This window comes from Propithecus coquereli, unplaced genomic scaffold, assembly GCF_000956105.1.
Source record: "Propithecus coquereli isolate 6110/MARCELLA unplaced genomic scaffold, Pcoq_1.0 Scaffold196, whole genome shotgun sequence".
Lineage (NCBI taxonomy): Eukaryota > Metazoa > Chordata > Mammalia > Primates > Indriidae > Propithecus > Propithecus coquereli.
The window spans coordinates 620,306-640,584 of NW_012144522.1; the positions used below are offsets into that span (position 1 = coordinate 620,306).

The 20,279-nt window shown below is 54.5% G+C and overlaps 3 protein-coding genes across 4 annotated transcripts in view; 1 reads left to right on the plus strand and 2 right to left on the minus strand.

Annotated features, from left to right (window-relative positions):
- PRPF31 (pre-mRNA processing factor 31) overlaps positions 1-8,934 on the minus strand; it is a 15,136-nt gene extending 6,202 nt beyond the window's left edge. The window contains exons 1-8 of one of the 2 annotated variants that reach the window (XM_012643373.1): positions 8,522-8,934; positions 7,667-7,851; positions 7,486-7,546; positions 5,481-5,564; positions 4,423-4,520; positions 3,449-3,555; positions 3,019-3,188; positions 1,023-1,180 (exon numbers count right to left, since the gene is read on the minus strand). In XM_012643373.1, the coding sequence (XP_012498827.1) occupies positions 1,023-1,180; positions 3,019-3,188; positions 3,449-3,555; positions 4,423-4,520; positions 5,481-5,564; positions 7,486-7,546; positions 7,667-7,843 (855 nt within the window). In that variant the 5' untranslated portion in view covers positions 7,844-7,851; positions 8,522-8,934. Of the gene's footprint in view, positions 1-1,022; positions 1,181-3,018; positions 3,189-3,448; positions 3,556-4,422; positions 4,521-5,480; positions 5,565-7,485; positions 7,547-7,666; positions 7,852-8,417; positions 8,430-8,521 lie in introns of those variants that run through there. The other variant, XM_012643374.1, reaches the window with a different exon arrangement.
- TFPT (TCF3 (E2A) fusion partner (in childhood Leukemia)) lies at positions 8,662-16,886 on the plus strand. Its single transcript, XM_012643390.1, has 6 exons — positions 8,662-9,084; positions 9,582-9,840; positions 11,910-11,980; positions 15,880-15,949; positions 16,032-16,250; positions 16,739-16,886. Exons 1-6 carry the CDS (start codon positions 9,062-9,064, stop codon positions 16,856-16,858), a joined length of 762 nt encoding a protein of 253 aa, XP_012498844.1. The 5' UTR covers positions 8,662-9,061; the 3' UTR covers positions 16,859-16,886.
- Positions 16,887-16,931: 45 nt separating this feature from the next.
- On the minus strand, positions 16,932-19,419 carry NDUFA3 (NADH dehydrogenase (ubiquinone) 1 alpha subcomplex, 3, 9kDa). The gene is made up of 4 exons (XM_012643394.1): positions 19,360-19,419; positions 19,060-19,134; positions 17,598-17,675; positions 16,932-17,098 (listed from the first exon to the last, which is right to left on the minus strand). Exons 1-4 carry the CDS (start codon positions 19,367-19,369, stop codon positions 17,007-17,009), a joined length of 255 nt encoding a protein of 84 aa, XP_012498848.1. The 5' UTR covers positions 19,370-19,419; the 3' UTR covers positions 16,932-17,006.
- Between the last annotated feature and the right edge of the window lie 860 nt (positions 19,420-20,279).

Consider the following 20,279-nt stretch of genomic DNA (forward strand, 5'->3'; position numbering starts at 1 on the left):
GAGGTGGCCCGTGTTCTAGGAAACACCAAGAGGGTGCATGTAAAACCCATAGGCACGAGACTGAATTAGTAATAATAATGAAGATAACAGTAAAAGTAATAAAATTAGCAGCAGCTATGTGTGGCAAAGAATTTAACCTTGCCCAAGAAGAGGTGTAGCCCTTGCCCTGGGCACCTGGGCAGTGGTCTTTGTTGGCCTGGGGCCCTGGGCTGGGCAGATGGTCACGATGTGGTTTAGGGGGTGAGGGGTGGCCACGCAGGAAAGACCGAGCCTGCGATTCGGGGTGGGGCCTGCGCTACGGGACGTTAGTTGACCCGAAGACTGAGATCAGCTGCACGTACAAATCAATGGAGTCCACGCGGCCGAGCCCCAGCGAGGACTCTAATCGCTGAGGCCCAGTGAGCGTCCCTGGCTGGTGATCTGTGCGTGTTGTCACACATCAGTGCTGGGAGGGTACGGCGTCCTGACTGCGGGGAGAGGACCACCGGAAGCTCTGAGACTGATAACTTCCTCTCGATCCTTCCTACGTCTCTCTCCTCCTGGCTGATGTTAATCTGTACCCCGTCCTTGTAATAAACCGCAACCCTGAGCACGGCAGGTCTGTGAGTTCTAGGAGTCGTTCCAGTGAGTTATGGAACCTGAGGCTGGTTTGGGGAACCGCCCCCGCACCTAACCCTGTGTCACTTGTTATGTGCTAGGCCTGATGGGTAAGTGCTTGGTATACACCACGCCAACCTTGTGTAGCAGATACTGTTCTCCCCGTTTTACAGAGGAGGAGACTGAGGCACGGAACAGCTCTCGCCTCTTGCCCGAGGTTTCCCGATTGGTGGATGGTGCTTCCAGAGCCCCAGCCCCAGTGCTTGCCCGCTGCCGCGCCCTGGCTCTCGCGCCCCATGCTCCCCTGACCGTTACTGTCAGCTGTGCCGGGGAGGGGCAGGGGGTGACCTGCTCAGGCTGTTCCGGGCACAGCAGAAGCCTCCATGGGAGCTGGGAGGCTGAGGGGGACGACGCGTTGGGCTCACCGGGGGCAGCGACTGCACGATGTCGCTGTGGTAGATGTAGCCGGTGTGGGGCAGCACTGAGGTAGACGAGAAGCCGGACAGCGTCTTGCGCTGGGCCCCGAGCAGCATGATGTTGCAGGCGGGCATCTTGGAGAGGTTGGTCAGGCCGCCGGCCACACCTGCAGCGGGAGGGAGGGGAGAGTCAGGAGAAACCGACAGGGGCATGGGACTGGGGGCTCGCCACGTGCTGTGCGCCTTTACGTGAGGTTCTGGTTGGCTCCCCTTGGTGGCCCTGCCAGGGAGCGCTGACCCGTCTATTCCATAGAGGGGAGACTGGAAGGAGGCTCAGAGAGGGGAGGCAACTTGCTTGAGGATGCACAGTGAGGAAGTGGCCCAACAGGGAGCTGACCCCAAAGTCTGTGCTGAGCCACACTGTCCCCATTATGGAGATCACATCTGTGTGTTTTGGAACCGTTTTCACCAAACCAGAAGCTCCTAATGGCAGGCCCTGGATGTGGTTCACCTTTGGGTGTCCAGCGAGCTTGTTCACGGCTGGCGCAGGGGAGAGGGAAGGAGCTATAGGTTAAGCGTCCTTGCCACTGAGGGGCGTTGGCTGTGTGCCAGGCCTTGGGCTGGCTGTTCTGAAGATTAGGTGAATTGTCTCAGACAAAGGGATCCCTCAAGCGAGCTTCCACGCAGGCTATCTGGGTGGCTTCGACGCAGTCACACCTGGGTCCTTAGAGGTGGGAGAGGCAGAAGAGCCAGGGCCAGAGTGACGCGTGAGAGGACTTTAAGATGGTGGAAGGGGCCACGAGCCAAGGAACGCAAGCACCTCTAGGAGCCAGAAAAGGCAAGAAAACAGATTCTCCCTAGAACCTCCATAGGCAAACGCACCTGCTGACACCTTGATTTTAGCCCAGTGAGTGCGAAGCATCTCACCTCTAGAGCCAGAGGATAATGTTATCACCTAAGCCACTACACACGCAGAAATGTGTTCCAGCAGCAATAGGAAATCAATACCCGCCGCATCACCACTAGGGAAACTGAGGCATGTGAAATCACTTGCCCAAGAATGTGAGGTCAATGGGGGAGGGAGGAGAGCCAGGATCCACACCCAGGTCTATCCTGCCCCAAACCACCGCTTCTTTCTATTCTGCAAGTTGGCACGCACCTTCCACCCGAGGCAGCTGTTAGGGGCTAAGCTGTCCCTTCAAAATTCGTACATTGAAGTCCTAACTCCCCACACCTCAGAATGTGACCCTATTTGGAAAAGGATCTTTAAAGAAGTGATTAAGTTAAAATGAGGTCCTTGGGGCAGGCCCTAATTTAATCTGACCGGTGTCCTTATATGAAGACATCAGGACACAGATGTGAAGACACCGGGAGAAGACACCACCTACAAGCCCAGGTTGGAGGCCTCAGGAGAAACCAACGCTGCCGCCAGCTCGATCTCAGACTTCCAGCCTCCTGAATTGCGAGAAAATAAACGTCTGATGTTTAAGCTGCCCAGTGAGGCACTTTGTTACGGCAGCCCTGGCAGCCCGGTACGGGTGCTTCACCAGACTCCCCTCAGAAGTCTTTTTTGGTTGGAGGGGAGGAGTCCAAGGGGGCACTCTGAGACTACAGAGAGCTCCTGGGAAGGAGGGGACGCATCGTTTAATCCCAGGATTAGTGTCCCCATCTTGCAGAGAAAACTGAGGCTCAAAGAGCCAACTTTACTACTCCCAGGCTGCCCCATGGGTCCACGGTGGAGCTGGGAACTGCCGAGATCTACCAGCCTTTCCTCTGGCCACGCGGCCTCCTTCCTTTGCAGCCTGCCCAGCCCCCGTCCTGCTGAGGACTCAGGGACTGAGGATATTCACCCTTCCTCTGTGGCTGTGCTAGGCTGGTTGACTTCTGTGATCTCCGGGGACAGGGTGCCAAACTCCCCATTCTATAGAAAAAGGACACGGCTTCCCCCAGGTCACACAGCACATCAGCAGCCCCCAGCCCGTGGGACGCAGCCCTGGGGCCTCACCCATGATCTTGGCGGCCGTGGACGCTCCGATGATGATGGACAGGTTGGGTGCGATGAAGGACATGCGGGACTCCACATACTCATAGATGCGGTGCTTGGAGGCGTTCAGCTCCAGGGCCATGTCGCAGGCCTCCTCCAGCCGCTCCAGCTCCTCCTCGGACAGCTGCTGCCTGTAGGGGCGGACGGGCCCCGCCTCTCAGCTGTGTGTGTGTGTGTATATGTGTGTGTGTGTGTGTGTGTGTGTACGCACGCACACGTGCCTGCGCACACGTTCGCGCATTTTCAGGGCAGGGCCATCCCAAGTCCCACCAGCCCCAGGGGCCTGCATGCAGAGGCTGCTGGGAACCTCAGCTCTTGGCCAACGCCGTGGCCCATTCTGGTCTTTGTTAGGCCTGAGGCAGGCCTTGCACCTCCCCTGTGGGGCACCTACCCCTGGGTGGTGGAGGCAGTGACGCTGACGACCATGATCGTGGCGTTGGTCAGGATCTGCTGCAGGTTCTCGTTGTTCTTGCACTTGTCCAGGCTGTTGCCCAGCTCCTGGGGGTGAGAACGGAAGGGATGGGAAGCAGCGGAACCCAGGAAGGCTCTAGAACCTCTCCTGCCCCAGCACCTACTTGGGTCTCTAGGGTCGGGGTCTGGACACCGGGGTCCTCTCCCGTCTCCTATCCGTTCCAAGAACGTCACTGCGCAAAGCACGAGCACTGTCTTCTCTGCTCTGGCGGACTCGGAAATGGAGCCCGAGTGGAGCGGCCACCTGGGAAGACCTGCTGCCCTGAGCAAGCCTCCGGCCCACACCAAGCCTAACAGCCCGCTTCCCTGCGTGCACCTCCCCAACCACCGGCCTCATCTCCCGTTTTCCTGGACACATGCGGGGACCTCCTCCTCTCCTTGCCTTCGCTTGCGCCTACCCCTCTTTTCAACCCTCCCTCTGCTTTCCGGTAAAATCCAAAGCCTTCAAGGGTCGATGTCATCCGACCTCTTCAACTTCACCTCCTTCCACCTGCTCACTTCCTCCGAGCTTGTTCCCCTCTCAGGCTCTTTGCACTTAGATGACTCCTTCCCCTAAACCGTTGCGTGGCTGCCCCCACGTCAGCCTTCCAATCTCCACTTGAATGCCACCTGCTCCGACACAGCGGAGGGGCTCAGGTCAGGCCGGCAGGGAACCCCTCTCAGGAGCCCAGGGGGAGGAAGGGGGCCGTGAGAAAGCCCTCTCCAGGCTCCACCCCACCCTTGCTGAGCAGGTGGGCGCAGCAGAGCCTCTGTTCACGCCTCTCCCTTATCTCCAGACCTCGAGGCTCTCGGACCGGGGGTCTGAGGGCAGGCCCTGCCTCCCCCTTCACACCAGTGGCGGTCAGTTGAGAAGTCTCAGTGCTTCCTGAGCTCGCCACCATTCCCTCCACTCACCTTGACTGTGCGGATGTAATCCAGCGCATTGGGGACCAAGGACTCCAGTTCGGGGAACCTCTTCGAGTACTTATCCCGGATAAACTTATGGATGATGTCTAGGGGGACGGGAAGGGCGAGTGTCCGGTGAGACAGGAGGCAGACTCTGCTGGTTGTCCCCAATATCCATCTCCCCTCCCTCCTTTAGCAGCCAAACCCCCGAATCGTAGCCTGGTGCATGGACACCCAGCATAAAGGCAACATTTCCCTGCTGTCCTTAATGCTAGCTGTGACCACATGAGTTAGTTCTGGTCTACAAGATGTGAGCTGAGGTAATATGTTCTTCAAGAAAAGAACCATGCTCTCCTCCTCCCTCCCCGCCTTGCTGGTGGGAATGTGGAGGTGATGGCTGGAGGCAGGGCAGTCACTTTGCACCGTGAAAATGGTGGCAGATCAACAAGATAGAAAGAGCCTGGGCCCTATAGGTGGTCGAGCTGCTACACTAGGCCCAGACTGCTCACTCAGACTTTTACATAAAAGGAAAATGCAATTCTTTCTTATTTAAGCCACTCTATTATGGCAGCTGAACCTGCATTTTTTTTTTTTTTTTTGAGACAGTCTTGCTCTGTTGCCGGGGCTAGAGTGCCATGGCGTCAGCCTAGCTCACAGCAACCTCAAACTCCTGGGCTCAAGCGATCCTCCTGCCTCAGCCTCCTGAGTAGCTGGGACTATAGGCATGTGCCACCATGCCCGGCTCATTTTTTATATACATATTTTTAGTTGTCCAGCTAATTTCTTTCTTTCTTTTTTTTTTTTTTTTCAGTAGAGATGGGGTCTCGCTCTTGCTCAGGCTCGTCTTGAACTCCTGAGCTTGAGTGATCCTCCCGCCTCGGCCTCCCAGAGTGCTAGGATTACAGGCGTGAACCACCACGCCCAGCCCTGAACCTGCATTTGACCTAATACAATAGTATTATGAAGACCTGGGGGCAAGACTCTGGAAAAGGCCAGTGGGGAAGGGGGAGGAGGGCACAAGGAACACCCCCAGAGGGCTGTCTGCACCTGCCCCGCCCAGCACTCACTCAGCTCGTTCTCAATCTCCACAGTTAGGTTGTTGGCGTCCACGATGACCCGGTACTCAGGGGCTGCCTCCACTGGTCCCATCACTGTGAGGATGAGAAGCAGCCTAGGTGTGAGTCTGTGTCTAACCACCTACCCCCTCCTGGGTCCCGCAGCTGGAGGAGACTGAAGATGCTGCTGGAGGGGGCCAGGAAGGAGGGGCTCGAGCATAAACAAGGGGACAGGTTGACATGTCTGTAAACGTCCCTTGGATCCGTGTTCCTTTCTCTGATTTCTTCCCCTCATCTATGTTCCAGGCCAGTCTACACTTGACCCCATCCTTCCCTAAAACAAAACTCGCCTGTGGCTCCCCACACCCAAGGCAAATGACCAAGCTCCCTCGACTGACATTCAAGGCCTCCCAAAAGACTGGAAGCCCTGCAAGGATAAGTGCTATGTCTGTGTTTCCAGCCCTGGCACCCAGAACGGCACCCAGTGCACTGGACTTGCTCAATTGCTGTCTGTTGACTGACCAGCCCTGCAGTCTGGCCTCTCACTGTACCCCCTTCTGTTTTATTACACTCCGGCCATAAAGGACAGATTATAGTGCCCTGAACACCTAAGGCTGTTCATGCCTCCTGGCCTTTGTATGTGCTGTTTCCTCCCCCTGGAACATTCCTTTCTCGTGTCTGTGCTTTGATAATAACAAGGGTATTTATGATGATGATGATGATGATAGTATTACCATTAGTAGTCGTAGCGGTCGACACGTATAGGACTTACCCTTGAGTCAGATGCTGTTCTAAGTGTCATACAGGTATTTACTTATCCTCAACCACCCAGGAGGGTAGGCATTAAATTAGACCGATTTTGCAGAGAAAGAAATGGAGGGCATTGCCTGATGTCACTGAAGCCAGTAGACAGCAGAGCTGAGATCTGACCCCAGGTAAAGTGGCTTTAGAGTCTGTGTTCTTTTTTTAAGAGACGGAGTCTCATTATGTTGCTGGTCTTGAACTCCTGGGCTCAAGTAATCCTCCCACCTCAGCCTCCCTAGTAGCCACTGCACTTGGCTAGTGTCTGTGTTCTTAACCCTGATGCTGAAATGCCTTTATAATGCTTAAGATTCACACGGCGACTAAGAATCCTTCACTTCCTTTCTGGGAGGGTCAGATGCCTCCTCCGCATTCCCATGGCACTTGTGCCACCTCCGTTACACACGGATTGCCACAAGGTTTTGAAATGTTTCACGTCTACTCTCCACACCAGACACCAGGTGTGATCGGATCTGACTAAAAACCTGAGACTGGCCTAACATCAAGAAATATCGCTTTTTGTGGCTTCTCACGGGTCTCTGAATCAAGAATTTCTCCAGCCTGGCATTTGGAACCCTGTAGGATTTGGCACATTCCTGAGCCTGTCCTTGCACTCCTGCTGTCTGAGGCTCTGGGCATGCCATTTTCTTTCTCTGGGCCCCTTCCTCCCCTTCTTTGCCTGGCATTTGTATTCCTGCTCCAGAGTCCAATGCAGGTGTCAATTCTTCCCTAGCCCCTAAGCTGGAAGTGACAAAAGCGTCAAGTGATACTTTAATAACTATGTAACCATTTTGTATGGTTACTCAGTCTTTACCAAATAATACCAGTTTTCCATTCACAGTAGTGATTCACTTACTTTTTAGGTAAATTTGAGGAAAAACGTCTGTGATTCAAAAAATGTTAAATAGGACAAGTAGTTTACAGACAGATATGATGAAAACCCTGTAAGTGGTCACATGAATCACCAAAGTTTGGGAAACCTTGAGATAAAGCCTATCACAATTAGTAAGTGCTCGGCACAGAGTAAGAACTTAAGAAGCATCAGCTTTATAATGCAATATATTTTGGGGGGAGAAGGGGACTGGGTTGGGATGGAAGAAAAGAAAACAGCCCTGGAAAAGGCTGAAAGTTACGTCCAACTTTGGAAGCCACAGCAGTGAAAGAGCCAAGGGGCCCCACAGGAGAACAGACAGGGGAGGGGAAGAGTGGAAAGTACCTTCTGAAGCTTTGGCTTGCTTGCTGATATACTCCTCAATCTTCATCATAATCTCAGCAAACTGTTAGGGAAGGAGAGTACAGTCAGAACCCAGGACACTTCAAAAAAAAAGATCTGTTGCCCATATCACTCCCTTCTAGGAGCTTCCATTTATAGCCCTGTGTGCCTCATGTCCTCTTACCATCTTGCTGTCCCACAGCTTGGCGATACTCTTGACTGAATCCCCGGAGAGATCCAGTTGTGTCTCCTCCTGCACATCCTCGATCGCTGGCTCCTCTTCTTCCTCCCCATAGCTTCCTCCTTCCTCCTCTTCTGCTGCCTCTTCTAGGTCAGCTAAGAGCTCGTCTGCCAGAGACATCCCAAGGCCTGTAGGAGGGATAGCAGGGTTCCCTAAAACCTTGCCCTGACTAAGTCCCTCCTTATTATGGGGAGAGGCTTCTCCCCCAGAAGGCCCTGGTCCTTCTTCATCAACCCCACTAGCGTGCAGGCTCCACAAGGACAGGTGCTTTGCTTGCTTTGTTCACTGAGGTATCTCCAGCTCCTACCCAGGCAAGACGCAGCACACCCCTCCAACCATCACCTTGCTACGGCTTACCAACTTCTTTGCACCTCCAGGTCTTCCTGCAACCACTTCCCCTCTCCTTAAAATGGCTCTTCCCCGCACTCTTTACTAGCCCAACACCTCCTCAGCCTTCAGCTCTCATATTCCACCTCCTCGACCTACACACTCCACTCCAGGCCAGAGGAGGTGGCTTTGTGATGCACGCCCCGCACGCCTGTGTGTCCACTCTAAGACACTTCACATATTGGGGGTTAAGTAATTTATTCGATTGCCTGCATCGCAGGCATCAAGCAAAGCTCGAAGAAGGCAGGGAACAATTTTTGCTCCTGACATATCCTAGGTCCATACCACGGTAGGAGCATATAAATACCTTTGGGTAACCAATCTATGAAGGCCCGCCTTTCTCTTACAAATTACCTCCCCTAGACCCAGGGGTACGGCCTCCCAGCCTCCCCTCGTCTCCATCACACGCACCTCCTCTCTCCCCGCACAGCGGTTTCTAGGAAATAAGCTTCCCAAGAGAGATCGTCGCTTAGCGATGACGTCTCACACTCGCGCCGTTATCGATACAAAGCTGCTCTCTGATTGGCCACCGCCCCGCACGTGCCTCCGCGTTTCGAACAACAACTTTATTAGTACCTGCTGCTAGGCGGAGAAGCGGTAAGCAGGAGAGCGGAGAGGGGACTTAACCGGACTCACGGCCCGCCGTGGACTGAGCCTGCTAAACGGAGAATCGCAGTGGCCGGACGACGGGGCGTTGAGACAAGCGTAAAGACCGTGGCAACCCAGACTACTGGTGGCGCCGTTAGAAGGGAAAACAAGGCCTTTAAGCAGGGACTAGGGTAGAAGTGGGGGTGGGAGGAAGTGAAGGCAGAAACAGGAAACTACAACTCCCAGGAGGCCGGCGTCCTCGGCCGCGAAGCCTGATGGGGACAGGTAGTTTTCGGAACAGCTTAAGCTGAGGTTTAAGAGGTTGGAAGTTCTGAGGCCTGGTGCGCCCAGAGCAGAAGAGAGATGGAACTGGAGCAGAGAGAGGGGTAAGTGGCTGAGCCTTTGCGAAAAACTGCGAATCCCAAAAGACATTGCGACTGTATAATGTGCAACCATCTGAGCTTTTACCCTGAGGGCTGATGGGGATTGTAGTTCATGCAACTGCTTTGCCTTAGAGCCCTTCAGGGACTGGGGTCTGTACTGGAGCATCCTGCGAGAAGAGAAGGCTAGGGGTCTGGACTCCTGGATCTGACAGACAAGGAGGTTGGAGCGTGGACTCCTGGGTCTGAGTGAGGGGTTAGGGCTTGGACTCCCCTAGGTTCTTGGGGAGGAATGGCCTAGGTCTGGATCCTGGGAGGAGGGCGTTAGGGCTCGAACTCTTGTGGGGGCTGGGAAGGAAGGGCTGGGGGCCTGGACTCCAGGATCTGAGGGAGGAGGGGCTGGAGGCCTGATCCTGGGTCTGAGGACTCTGATTCTTGGGTCTGGAGGAGGAGGAGGTCTTGGGGCCAGGAATCCAGGGTCCTTGAGCCTTTCTCCCTCTCAGGACCATGGCAGCCGTGGGCTTTGACGAGTTCTCAGCGCCGCCGGGCTCGGAGTTGGCGCTGCCTCCCCTTTTCGGTGGTCACATCCTGGAGAGTGAGCTAGAGACGGAAGTGGAGTTTGTGTCCGGTGGTTTGGGTGGCTCCGGGCTGCGGGAGCGAGATGAGGAGGAAGAGGCAGCCCGGGGTCGGAGGAGGCGCCAGCGGGAACTAAATCGCAGAAAGTACCAGGCACTGGGTCGACGCTGCCGGGAGATCGAGCAGGTAGGTGAGTTCGGATTGCCCCGTTTGGAGTCCCCTGCACTAAGTCACCATCCCTCCCGATCTCTGCCTGTCCGCATGCCCAGCACTCCCTGGCTAGCTGAATGAAGCTTTCATTTCTATTTATTCACTGTTCATTTATTTAGCATCCATTATGCGTCTGGCCCTATGCCAGGCCCCTGGAGCGCCATCTCCTCTGGAGCTTCCCCGACTACCCAGATCAGCTCTCTGATGTCTCACAGGTGCCTCTCATGCACGTCACAGATCACAGGTCACCGCCCAAGCTCTTCAAATCTCCTGTACCCCTGCCATGAATCACTCTTTGAGTCTAGTCCTTTCTGCCTCTTGAATCTCCTTTGGATCTATCTCCTCCTCCCCCTCTGCCCCCCATCCCCACGGCTGCTGCCCTAGACTCAGATTGTCTGGGCTGAATGCTTGTATTAGTGAGAACAAGGATGGAGCAGTAGGTAGGGCCCAGATTTTGGCAGGCCAGGAACACCAGGGCAAGAAGTTTCGATTTTTTTTTTTTTTTTTTAATCTTGAGAGTGAGGGTTTCAAACAGGGGACGGATCAGGTCTGGATGCTTGAAAGACTCTCTGGAGATTGTTTTATCAGTGTGCCAGGGCTGCCAAAACAAAGTACCACAAACTGGGTGACTCAACAGCAGAAATCTATGGTCTCACAGTTCTGGAGGCTGGAAGTCCAAGATCAGGGTTGCTGGCAGTGTTGGTTCCTCCTGAGACCTGTGAGAGAGGATGTGCTCCAGGCCTCTCCCCTGGCTTCTGGTGGTGTGCTGGCCATCTTTGGCATGTGAATCTTCACGCTGATCTCTGCCTTCTTCACCTGGCATTCTCCGTGTGCGTGTGTGTGTCTGTCTGTCCATCTGTCCCAATTTCCCCTTCTTATAAGGGCACCAGTCATATTGCAGTAGGGCCCACCCCAGTGACCTCATTTTAACTTGATTACCTCTGTAAAGACCCTAGCTCCAAATAAGGTCCCACTCTAAGGTACCGGGGGTTTGGATTCCCACACGTTTTTAGGGGGACACAACTCAACCCATAACAGTGGTGTTGGGTGTTCTGGAAGTGGGGAGGCTGCAGGCCAGAAGCCTGGGGATGTGTTCCAAATCCCGTTTAACAGGTGGACACCAAGGCCCAAAGGGACTCAATTTAAGCCTATGCTCTAAATCCACACCCCTAGGAATAGATTATCCACATTTTGCAAATGCAGAAACCCAAGGCTCAGAGAGGTTAAGTAATTTTCCCAAGCTCACACAGCTGAGAAGTGGCAGAGCTGAGATCTGAACCCAGGTCTTTCTGATCCAGGAGCATCATGGGCTTCAGCCACTGTCCTAGGCTCCCTATTTGGCTGAGTCACATCTCTCTCTCCCATGTCTAGGCTAGGGTCCTCAGAAACTGTGCAGGGGCTGTTCCTTCAGCCTGGCTTGCTTTCCTCCTGGCTCTCACTCATTTGTCCCCTTCTCATCATTCAGGCCTCAGCCCACCTAAAGAAGCCACCTCCTCCCCTAATCTCTAGCATATCTGTCTGTCTGGTGTCCTCCAAGCACTTATTAGTATGCAAAGTCGTTTGTTCAGCAAATGCCAGGCTCTGGTCTAGGCACTGGGGATACAGGCCCAAGTCACTGTCCTTGTGGAGTTCATGCTCTGCCTGGGGAGGCTGGGGATAAGCAAAAGAAGCGAATACGATGTGTCCTATCTCATGAGATGAGCATTACAAGGCAAAATAAAGCTGCGGAGAGTGGACGGGTGGGCAGGCGTCTAGAATTGGGGAAGGGGGTGTTGCAGCTTAACAGCAGGTCAGGTGGACTCCCTGAGCAGGTGACGATTGAGCTAAGACCCTAGGGAGTGGGGCATCAGCTTGGGGCCGGCATGACCGGAGGGGATGGGAAGTTGGGAAGGAGTAGCTGACGCAGGGCTTCAGGCCATGGGATGGTCCTGGCCAGTTTCCCCAGAGCCTAGTACGTAGAGGGTGCGCCGCCAACCACCCGTTGAGTAAACGTATGGGAGGGTGAATGGCATCCAGTTGACTTGTGTTTTCTTCCCCCCTCGCAGGTGAATGAGCGGGTCTTGAACAGGCTCCACCAGGTGCAAAGGATAACGCGGAGACTTCAGCAGGAGCGGAGGTAACCGCTTCCGCACCCACTCTGGGCCTGTGAGCCTCTGCTCCCAGACGTTCCCGCCACCTCTTGCCATCTCTCCCCATCTTTACCATCTGCCAGATCCTCACAGGCCACGAGGCGGCGGCGCTGGAGATGAGGGCAGGATCTGAGGGAAAGAGGCAAGAGGAGTGGAATTGGGTCCTGGAAGAGAGAGCTGACCCCCGGGACTAGGGCACGGGCTGGGTGGAGTGGGTTGCTCCCTTTGAGCAGAGGCGACAGCAGAGTGGCAGGAGCACAAGCCTTAGCGTCACAGACCTGGCTGTAAACACTTTCATTTTTTCTAGAGACAGGGGTCTCGCTGTGTTGCCCAGGCTGGTCTCAAACCCCTGCGTTCAAGCGATCCTCCTGCCTCAGCCTCCTGTGTAGCTGGGACTACAGGTGTGCGCCACCATGCCCAGCCTGTGAGCACCTTTTCTTTGCTGTGCAACTCTGAGCAAGCACTGTCCCCTCTGAGCCAGTTCCCTATCAACTAAGGGTAACCCCAGTATCACGAGGCTGTTGAGAGTTAAACTGGAGCTCACAGCTTCCTACCATGTGCCTCATGTCACCGCGATGAGAAGGGGCGAGCCCTGCAGCCTGCCCTCGCTGGATTTGATGCCGACCCCAGCACTCGCTGCGTCCCCATCCCAGCAAAATGGGAGCAGGCCTTATGATGAACGGCTCCACGAGGCTGAGTCCCATCAGGTCTCGGGTCACTTGCGTTGGCACGTGTGACCCAGTGGACGTGCCCTCTGCCTTGGAGCTCTTTTCTTGGTGTCCTGCCCACCCGGCGGCCTGGGTTTCCCCTGCCTCCGGGGCTGTTCCTTGGCCGCCTCTGGGGGTTCATGCTCATTTCCCCAGTCCTCAAACCTGCGGTTCCCCAGGGCTCAGCCTCGGATCCTCTTGTCTGTACCTACCCTGCCCAGCATGGTAGCCACCAGCCACAGGTGGAGATTTTCATTTAAATTTAATTAACTGAAATTAAAAATTTTAAATCGTGAAATTTTAATTCACTAAAATGAAATTAAAAATTTAGTTCCTAAGTGGCTCTTGCCATACAAGGGCTGTTAGCCGCAGGTGGCAGTTTACACTGAAATCAGTTAAAACAAAGTGCAATTAAAAATTCAGTTCCTGGCCGGGCGCGGTGGCTCATGCCTGTAATCCTAGCTCTCTGGGAGGCCGAGGCAGGCGGATTGTTTGAGCTCAGGAGTTCGAAACCAGCCTGAGCAAGAGCGAGACGCTGTCTCTACTAAAAATAGAAAGAAATTAGTCAGATGACTAAAAATATATAGAAAAAATTAGCCGGGCATGGTGGCACATGCCTATAGTCCCAGCTACTTGGGAGGCTGAGGCAGGAGGATCGCTTGAGCCCAGGAATTTGAGGTTGCTGTGAGCTAGGCTGATGCCACAGCACTCTACCCCAGGCAACACAGTGAGACTCTGTCTCAAAAAAAAAAAAAAAAAAAAAATTCAGTTCCTAGAGTCGCACTAGCCACATTTCATGTTTTCTGTAGCCACATAGCTGGACTGAGCTCTGACTGCCCCTGTACTCCAGCCTGGGCAACAGAGTGATACCCTGTCTCTAAAAACAGAAAGTATCAATGAAATAAAGAGCTCAGGGTGTCACTCTTGCCACAGTCAAGTGCTCAGTAATAGCCACAGGTGGCCAGCGGCTGCCGCCTCGGACAGCAGACACGGAACACTTCTGTCCTCACTGTAAGTGCCACTGGACCATGCTGGTCAACCTCCTGGTCCCTGGTTTTAAAGGTCACCTGAGTGCAGCTGACTTCTATATTCTATCCACAGCTCTCCTCTGGACTCTGTATTCCCTTTGTCATCTGCCTGGGGACAGTGACTCTCATTATCTGTTACGCATGCAAAACTAACCCTGATCTTTCCCCAAAATCTACTCTGAATCCGTGAATGCACCTCTCCCCCAATTGCTTGGGACCTTTTGCTTGTTTCTCTCTCTTCCACATCGAATCCACTGGGACTCTGCCCTCACAGTGTACCCGGAGCCCACGTCTTCTCACGCCTCCACTGCCTCCAGCCTGGGCCACGGGACACAGCCTCGCCCGGATTGCTGCTCTCTCGCTGGTCTCCCTGTCTCTCCCTTATCCGAGTCTCCTCTTCAAAACAGCCTGGGTGACGCCGTCCCCTGCCTTTTTGCCTATTTGCACCGTTAGCCAAGATTTTATTTTACAGTAGGATCAGGAGAGTTTATGAAAGGGATCCATGGCCTCTGTGGTTAAAACATCAAAGAACTGACAACCATCTGCACACGGCAACCTTGCGTCAGTAATTAGTAGATCGGTCAGGATAATTACGTTTTCTGAACTCTGTACCTGGAGCCCAGCCCCGTGGTTCTCAAAGTGTGGCCCCTGGACCAGCAACATCAGTGCCACCTGGGGTCTTGTTACAAATGCAAGTTTTTGGGCCCCCAAGACCTGCCGTATGCGAAATTTAGGACTAGTCCTTCTAAAATGTAGCACAGACCTCTCCTCTGCTCAGAACCCTGTAGTGCCTCCCAGTTGCCTGAGTAAAAGTGAAACGTCCTCACAACAGCTGACAAGGCCCTACATCAGACGGCCCTACATCTGACGGGCCATCGCCCGCTTCCTTGCCCTCAGGGCACCTACACTTGCTGTGGGTCCTGCTAGTGTCCCTCCTTCTGCCCCACCCTCACCCTCAGTGAGGCCTCCCCCACCGTCCTTTCCAAGTCCCAGACCAGGTGCCCTCTGCCTTCTTCCTGCTTTCTGACCTATTATGTTTTCTTGATTTGCTCACTGTGTCTCCCCTGCAACCCTGAGTCCCATAAGCACAGGGACCTTTGTTTTGTCCCCTCATGTGCCCTCTGCATCTGGAACAGTGTCCGGTGCAGGGCAGGTGCCCCGTACGTTATTTGTGGGATGAGACTGTAAGATGCTCCAGCCAGGCTCTGGTACAGAGGAAGCATTCAACCAATGAGAACTTTATAAAAAGGCACCTAGGAGCAGGGAGCGGGGAGGAGGAGAGGGCAGTGTCAGTAAGAGGTGAGCTCACCAGTAGGAGTGCTCTGCACTCACCGCTCACCTTTCAGTTATCAATAAAAATTGTAACTCACATTTGAGTGTTAACTAAGTGCCAATATCTGTCAACTACTTAAGAGAAATCATTTAGGTCGGCGGTCCCCAACTTTTTTGGCATGAGGGACTGGTTTCAGGGAAGACGGTTTTTCCACTGGAGTCGGGGAGGAGTGATGGTTTTGGGATGATTCAAGCGCATCACATTTATTGCGCAGTCAAACTTCTCTGCTAATGATGATCTGTGTTTGCAGCCACTGCCCAGCGCGAGCATCTCCGCTCAGCCCCACCTCAGACCATCAGGCGTTAGATTCTCGTAAGGAGCGCAACCTAGATCCCTCCACGCGCAGTTTGCTGGAGGGTTCCAGCTCCTGTGAGAATCTAACGCCCCTGCGGATCTGATAGGAAGTGGAGCTCAGGCGGTGATACGAGCGATGGGGAGCGGCTGTAAATACAGAGGAAGCTTCACTACTTGTCCGCCACTCACCTCCTAACAGGCCACGGACCAGTACTGGTCCACGGCCCAGGAGTTGGGGACTGCAGATCTAGGTGACATGTCACTACAGTAGCACCCAGCCCAGTTAAGGTGGTCATCCCCATTTACTGAGCAGGAAACTAAGGCTCAGAAAGGTCACCTTGTCTTGCCCAAGGTCCCACTGGCTGGTCAAGTGTTCAGCTTCCAGGCCTCTCAAACCGACTCCACAGCTCTGAACCTTCTGGGTCGAGGACAGCTTTGGCTTTAGATGGAGTGAGAGCTGAGCTCTATCATCCGTCCCTTTTTCCCAAACAGTGGAAGAGAATTTATTCCATTTCTCTGAGCAGGTTCCTCATGAGAGTGCTGGACTCCTACGGGGATGATTACCGGGCCAGCCAGTTCACCATCGTGCTGGAGGTGAGTGCTGGGTTTCCCGGCAGGTGGGGGGAACCAGGAACCCCGGGCATGACCGTCACCTGCCTCCCCCTCCACCCACCAGGACGAGGGCAGCCAGGGCACAGATGCTCCCACCCCAGGCAATGCTGAGAATGAGCCTCCAGAGAAGGAGGGGCTGTCCCCACCCAGAAGGACTCCCATACCCCCAGAACCCAGCAGCCCGGCCCCTGGTGAGGGGCCCAGCGGGCGTAAGAGGCGGCGAGCGCCACGGGATGGACGCCGAGCGGGAGCGGCGCTGACCCCAGAGCTGGCCCCAGTGCAGGTGGGCGAGGGGGAGCCCAGGGCTGAGGCGGCGTCAGGGCTCCGGGTTTCTCCTGGGTTTCGCTGCGGTGCCACAAGGGCCCGAGGCTGGGGGGAGAGAGCTGTGGCGAAAGTGGGTGAAGCAGGAAGGGGCAGAGGAGGCCCGGGGTTGGGCAGGGAATGAGAAGGGTTGGAAAAAGTCAGGCAAAGGCTTGGATAGAAAAGGAGGCAAAGTTGGAAAGGGAAGGAAGAAGACCTGGAGAGGGAGAAACATAACTGGAGAAGGTCGGAGCAGAGGAGGAAGGATTGGAGAAAATGGCGTGGAAAAGGCGGCGGGTGAGGGGAAAAGCTGAAGAACGTCTGGACTTAGGAACACTGGGATCGCCTGTGAGGTGCGCAGAGGAAGTTGCCTCGCCTGGGGAAGCAAGAATGGCGAGGCTGATGGGCATTTCATAGATTCCCAGGCCTTTCCCTTATCTGGTTCCTTATCTTATTTCTTATCTCCCCCAGATTAAGGTCGAGGAAGACTTTGGCTTCGAAGCAGATGAGGCCCTGGATTCCAGTTGGGTTTCTCGGGGGCCAGACAAACTGCTGCCCTACCCCACCCTAGCCAGCCCACCCTTTGACTGACCCACCAATAAACTGCCCCCCACACTCACCTTGGTGCTGTCTCCTATTCCCACCTCTAATCACACACAGCTCGCGTTCTGGGGTTGGTTTTCACATTTTTATTGGGGGTCATGGGGAGGGGGAGCCTCCTCCCTGTAGATGGAGGTGTTCACAGTTTCTTCAGCCATTCCAAGCTTGGGCCCTGGGGGTCCTGGGGGTGGCTGGGGATGTCAGGCATGTTCCCATCATCTCGGACGGGCACTGTGGAACAGGAGGGTGGGCCACTGAGACCAGCAGATCTCCAGGGCCCTGGAAAGAGCTGGTCTGGCAGTTTATATTCAGAGAGGGAAACAGGACCCCAGGGAGAGATGAGTGAGGAGAGTAAAGGTCAGAGAATCAATGATACAAAGAGAAGCAGGGAAGGTCAGAGACCTAGAGACATGGAGGGAGGGAGGGAAAGTAGGCGGGTGGTAAGCATGCTCGCCAACAGAACTGAGACTGGACAGATGGAGACCCAGAGAGCAACAGAGGTGGGAGTGCAGAGAGGGATAGGTATCTGGAAAGATAATAGAAACTCAAAGCACAAAAACAGAGTCATATGTGAATTATATCTCAATTAAAAAATCGTTGGACAGGGAAAAAGTCCAGATGCCAGTGCTCCATCCCTGCTCCCTGCTTAGGAAAGAACTGCCCATAACTGTCCCTCCCCTGGCACAGAGGCCAGGCCTATCCCAGCCAGCCCTGCCTGGCCCCTACTCACCTGGGTAGTTGTAGGGCGTGGCCTTGTTGATCATGATAGCGTACTTGGTGTAGGGGCTGAGCGGGGGCAGAATTATAGCTGTGGAGAGACACAGGGTTGAGGCCTAGGGGAAGGTGGCTGGGGTTGGGGGAGACAAGGGAGAACTTGAGGTCAAGTGTATTAGGGGAGGGAGCAGTGGAGCCAGCCCCTCTACGAGGCTCCTTTGCTCTGTAGGGCCCCTTGGTACCCTGGGAACTCTATTTATAGGTAGAAGGGTTTAAAACTTTTTTGGAGGGGTAGGTGGAGGACGGGGCGGGAGCCCAGCATGCACGGATACATCTGGCCAACAGGCAGACAGGTGGGAGCAAGTGGTGATCACGGATGAGTGCATCTGAATGTAGGCATCATCATGGAGCATCCGGGGGAGTATCTTGGGAATATTCCAGAAGACTAAAGACTTTCAAACTTGGGGAGAGACAGCTGCACAAAGAACAGTCACTTGATGAGTTACGGTCCTTACAGTCTGTCTAGGATGGGAGCTGGGAGTCCTGGGGGGTTGGGTAGGGTGCATAAAAGGAACGTTCTAGGCTAGCACTGTCCAGTAGAAAGATAAGGGCCATATATGTAATTTTATATTTTCTAAAAGCCACATTAATTTTAACAAGTGTATTTAAATTGGTTTCTCCAAAACATTATCATTTTGACATATATTCAACAAAAAATTGTTGATAGTTTCCATACTTTTTGTCACATGAAGTCTTTGAGATCCGGTGTCTTTACTACCTCGATTCGTACTGGCCCCACTTCAAGCGCTCAGTAGCCAGGTGTGGCTGCCATACTGGACATGTGTTCTAGAACCTTACCTAGCGTATGGCCAGCAGACTGGCAGTACTGGCAGAATCCCAGGCCCCACCTAGACCTACAGAATCAGAACCTACATTTTATCATTTATCCCCAGGGACTCCAGTGCACATTAAAATTTGAGCGACACGTTCCAGAGCAAAGGTTCTCAATCAAGGAGACACATTAGCACCATTGGGGTATTTTCTCAAGACACAGATTCCCCAGCCCCACCTCCAACCCAGTCAACTCAATTCACTATCTAGGGGGTGCGGGACGGTGAAAGGGAAGAAAACATGGACGTTATTTATTTAGCGCTCAGTGTTGATGCTGTACAACAGGATTGGGAACCTCTCCTTTAGAGGGATTAAGGGCGTCTTGGGTAGGCGTGTATGGGGCGGGGAAGGCTAGGGGTGGTGGTGGTGGTGAAATTATAATGCTTGGGATGGGGGCAGACAAGGGGACGTCGTGGGGGTGCTGACACGCTGGTGGGGGCCCAGAAAGCGGGGAGCAGCGACGGGGCTGGCGGAGGGGGTACGAGATGGAGCGAGGGTGGGGCTGATGGAATGTTGCTGAGGGGCGGTGGGACCTTTTGGGGGACGGGGGTGGATAATGCAAATTCGCGCCTGAGGCACTCACGCACCGAGGCCCGCGATGGCGAAGGACACGACCAGCACCGGCTCCTTGTCCCAAGCATTCTTGAGGAAAGTGGCGAGTCCTGGAGGGGTGGGCGGGAGGTTCACCCCTGCAGGGGCTGCCCGCAGTGACCTCTAACCTTCTTGTACTACCCCCGCCCCGCAGAAGCCCCCTCGAGACTTCTGCATCTCCCTTCGGAACAGACCCCACCCGCCTCCACGAGTACTCCACTGCGGCTTAGCCCGGGGACTGCGCGGGGGTTCCCGGAACTACCCGAACCCCGCGCGCCGGCGACGCCGGCACTTACTTGAGGCCATCTTGGTCTCAGCGGCGGCGGCGAGGACGCGTAGGACTCTGGGAACTGTGGTCCCTGTGCGCGAGGCTCCGCTTCCCGGGTCGCGCGTGCGCACTGGAGAAGAGGCGCCGAGACGGAAGCGAGGACGCGGAGGCCTCTGGGAGCTGTGGTCCCTGCGCGCGAGGCCCCGCTGTTTGAGTCTGCGCGTGCGCACTGGCGCAGAGCCGGAGTCCGAGGCAGCGGCGAGAAAGGAGGCGGTTTGCGTGCAAGCCTGACTTTGCACACCTGCCCGTGTTCTCCTTTCTCTCTCAGCCTGGAATTCCAGTCCTCCTGCTACGGACCCCCTAAGGCAGAATAAAATAGTCCCCATTTTATAGTTTATGTATGAAATCCCACTTTACACGTAAAGAAACTGAGGCCCAGTGGTGAATGAATGACCTATCATTTGAGGTCTCAGGTCAGCATTAGCTCGTTCTGGAAGCGCTAGCTCTCATTCCAGATGGGTGGAGGAGACTCCTGTGGGCTCTCACAGTGCCCTATGTTACCGCCATTATAGCTCAGATCCCCTTTTAAAAAAAAAAAAAAAACTTAATTGACCTGGTCTGGATCTTTCAGTCAAACTGGTAACTGTTCGAGGGCAGTAACGGGGTCTGAGTCCTCTCTGTGCCACCAGCATCACGCAGCAGGGAGCTGGCATATAATAGGTGCTAATCTTTTTTTAAGTTGAATTACTGTGCACCACAGGTTATGACTGCCCCTACCCCCAACTTTTTCCACAGCACCATAGGGCTATGACACAATCACCCAGAGGCCCCACCTCGCTCCTCTCTTCCCTAAACAGGGCTCTGGATTTCTGATGTTGCCACATTTCCTGGGAAGGGAGAGGGCACGGTGAGCCCTGCTCCAGCTCCAGATCCAGCTCCCGCGGAGAT

Excerpts from the sequence above, each read along its gene's own strand:
- TFPT (XM_012643390.1), top strand. The coding sequence starts at position 9,062 with ATGGAACTGGAGCAGAGAGAGGG. Across the intron at positions 9,841-11,909 it reads GCTGCCGGGAGATCGAGCAG|GTGAATGAGCGGGTCTTGAA; the intron begins GTAGGTGAGTTC and ends CCCCCCTCGCAG. Across the intron at positions 16,251-16,738 it reads CAGAGCTGGCCCCAGTGCAG|ATTAAGGTCGAGGAAGACTT; the intron begins GTGGGCGAGGGG and ends TATCTCCCCCAG.
- NDUFA3 (XM_012643394.1), bottom strand. Across the intron at positions 17,676-19,059 it reads CTTCGCCATCGCGGGCCTCG|CTATAATTCTGCCCCCGCTC; the intron begins GTGCGTGAGTGC and ends GTCTCTCCACAG. Across the intron at positions 17,099-17,597 it reads CACGCCCTACAACTACCCAG|TGCCCGTCCGAGATGATGGG; the intron begins GTGAGTAGGGGC and ends CCTGTTCCACAG.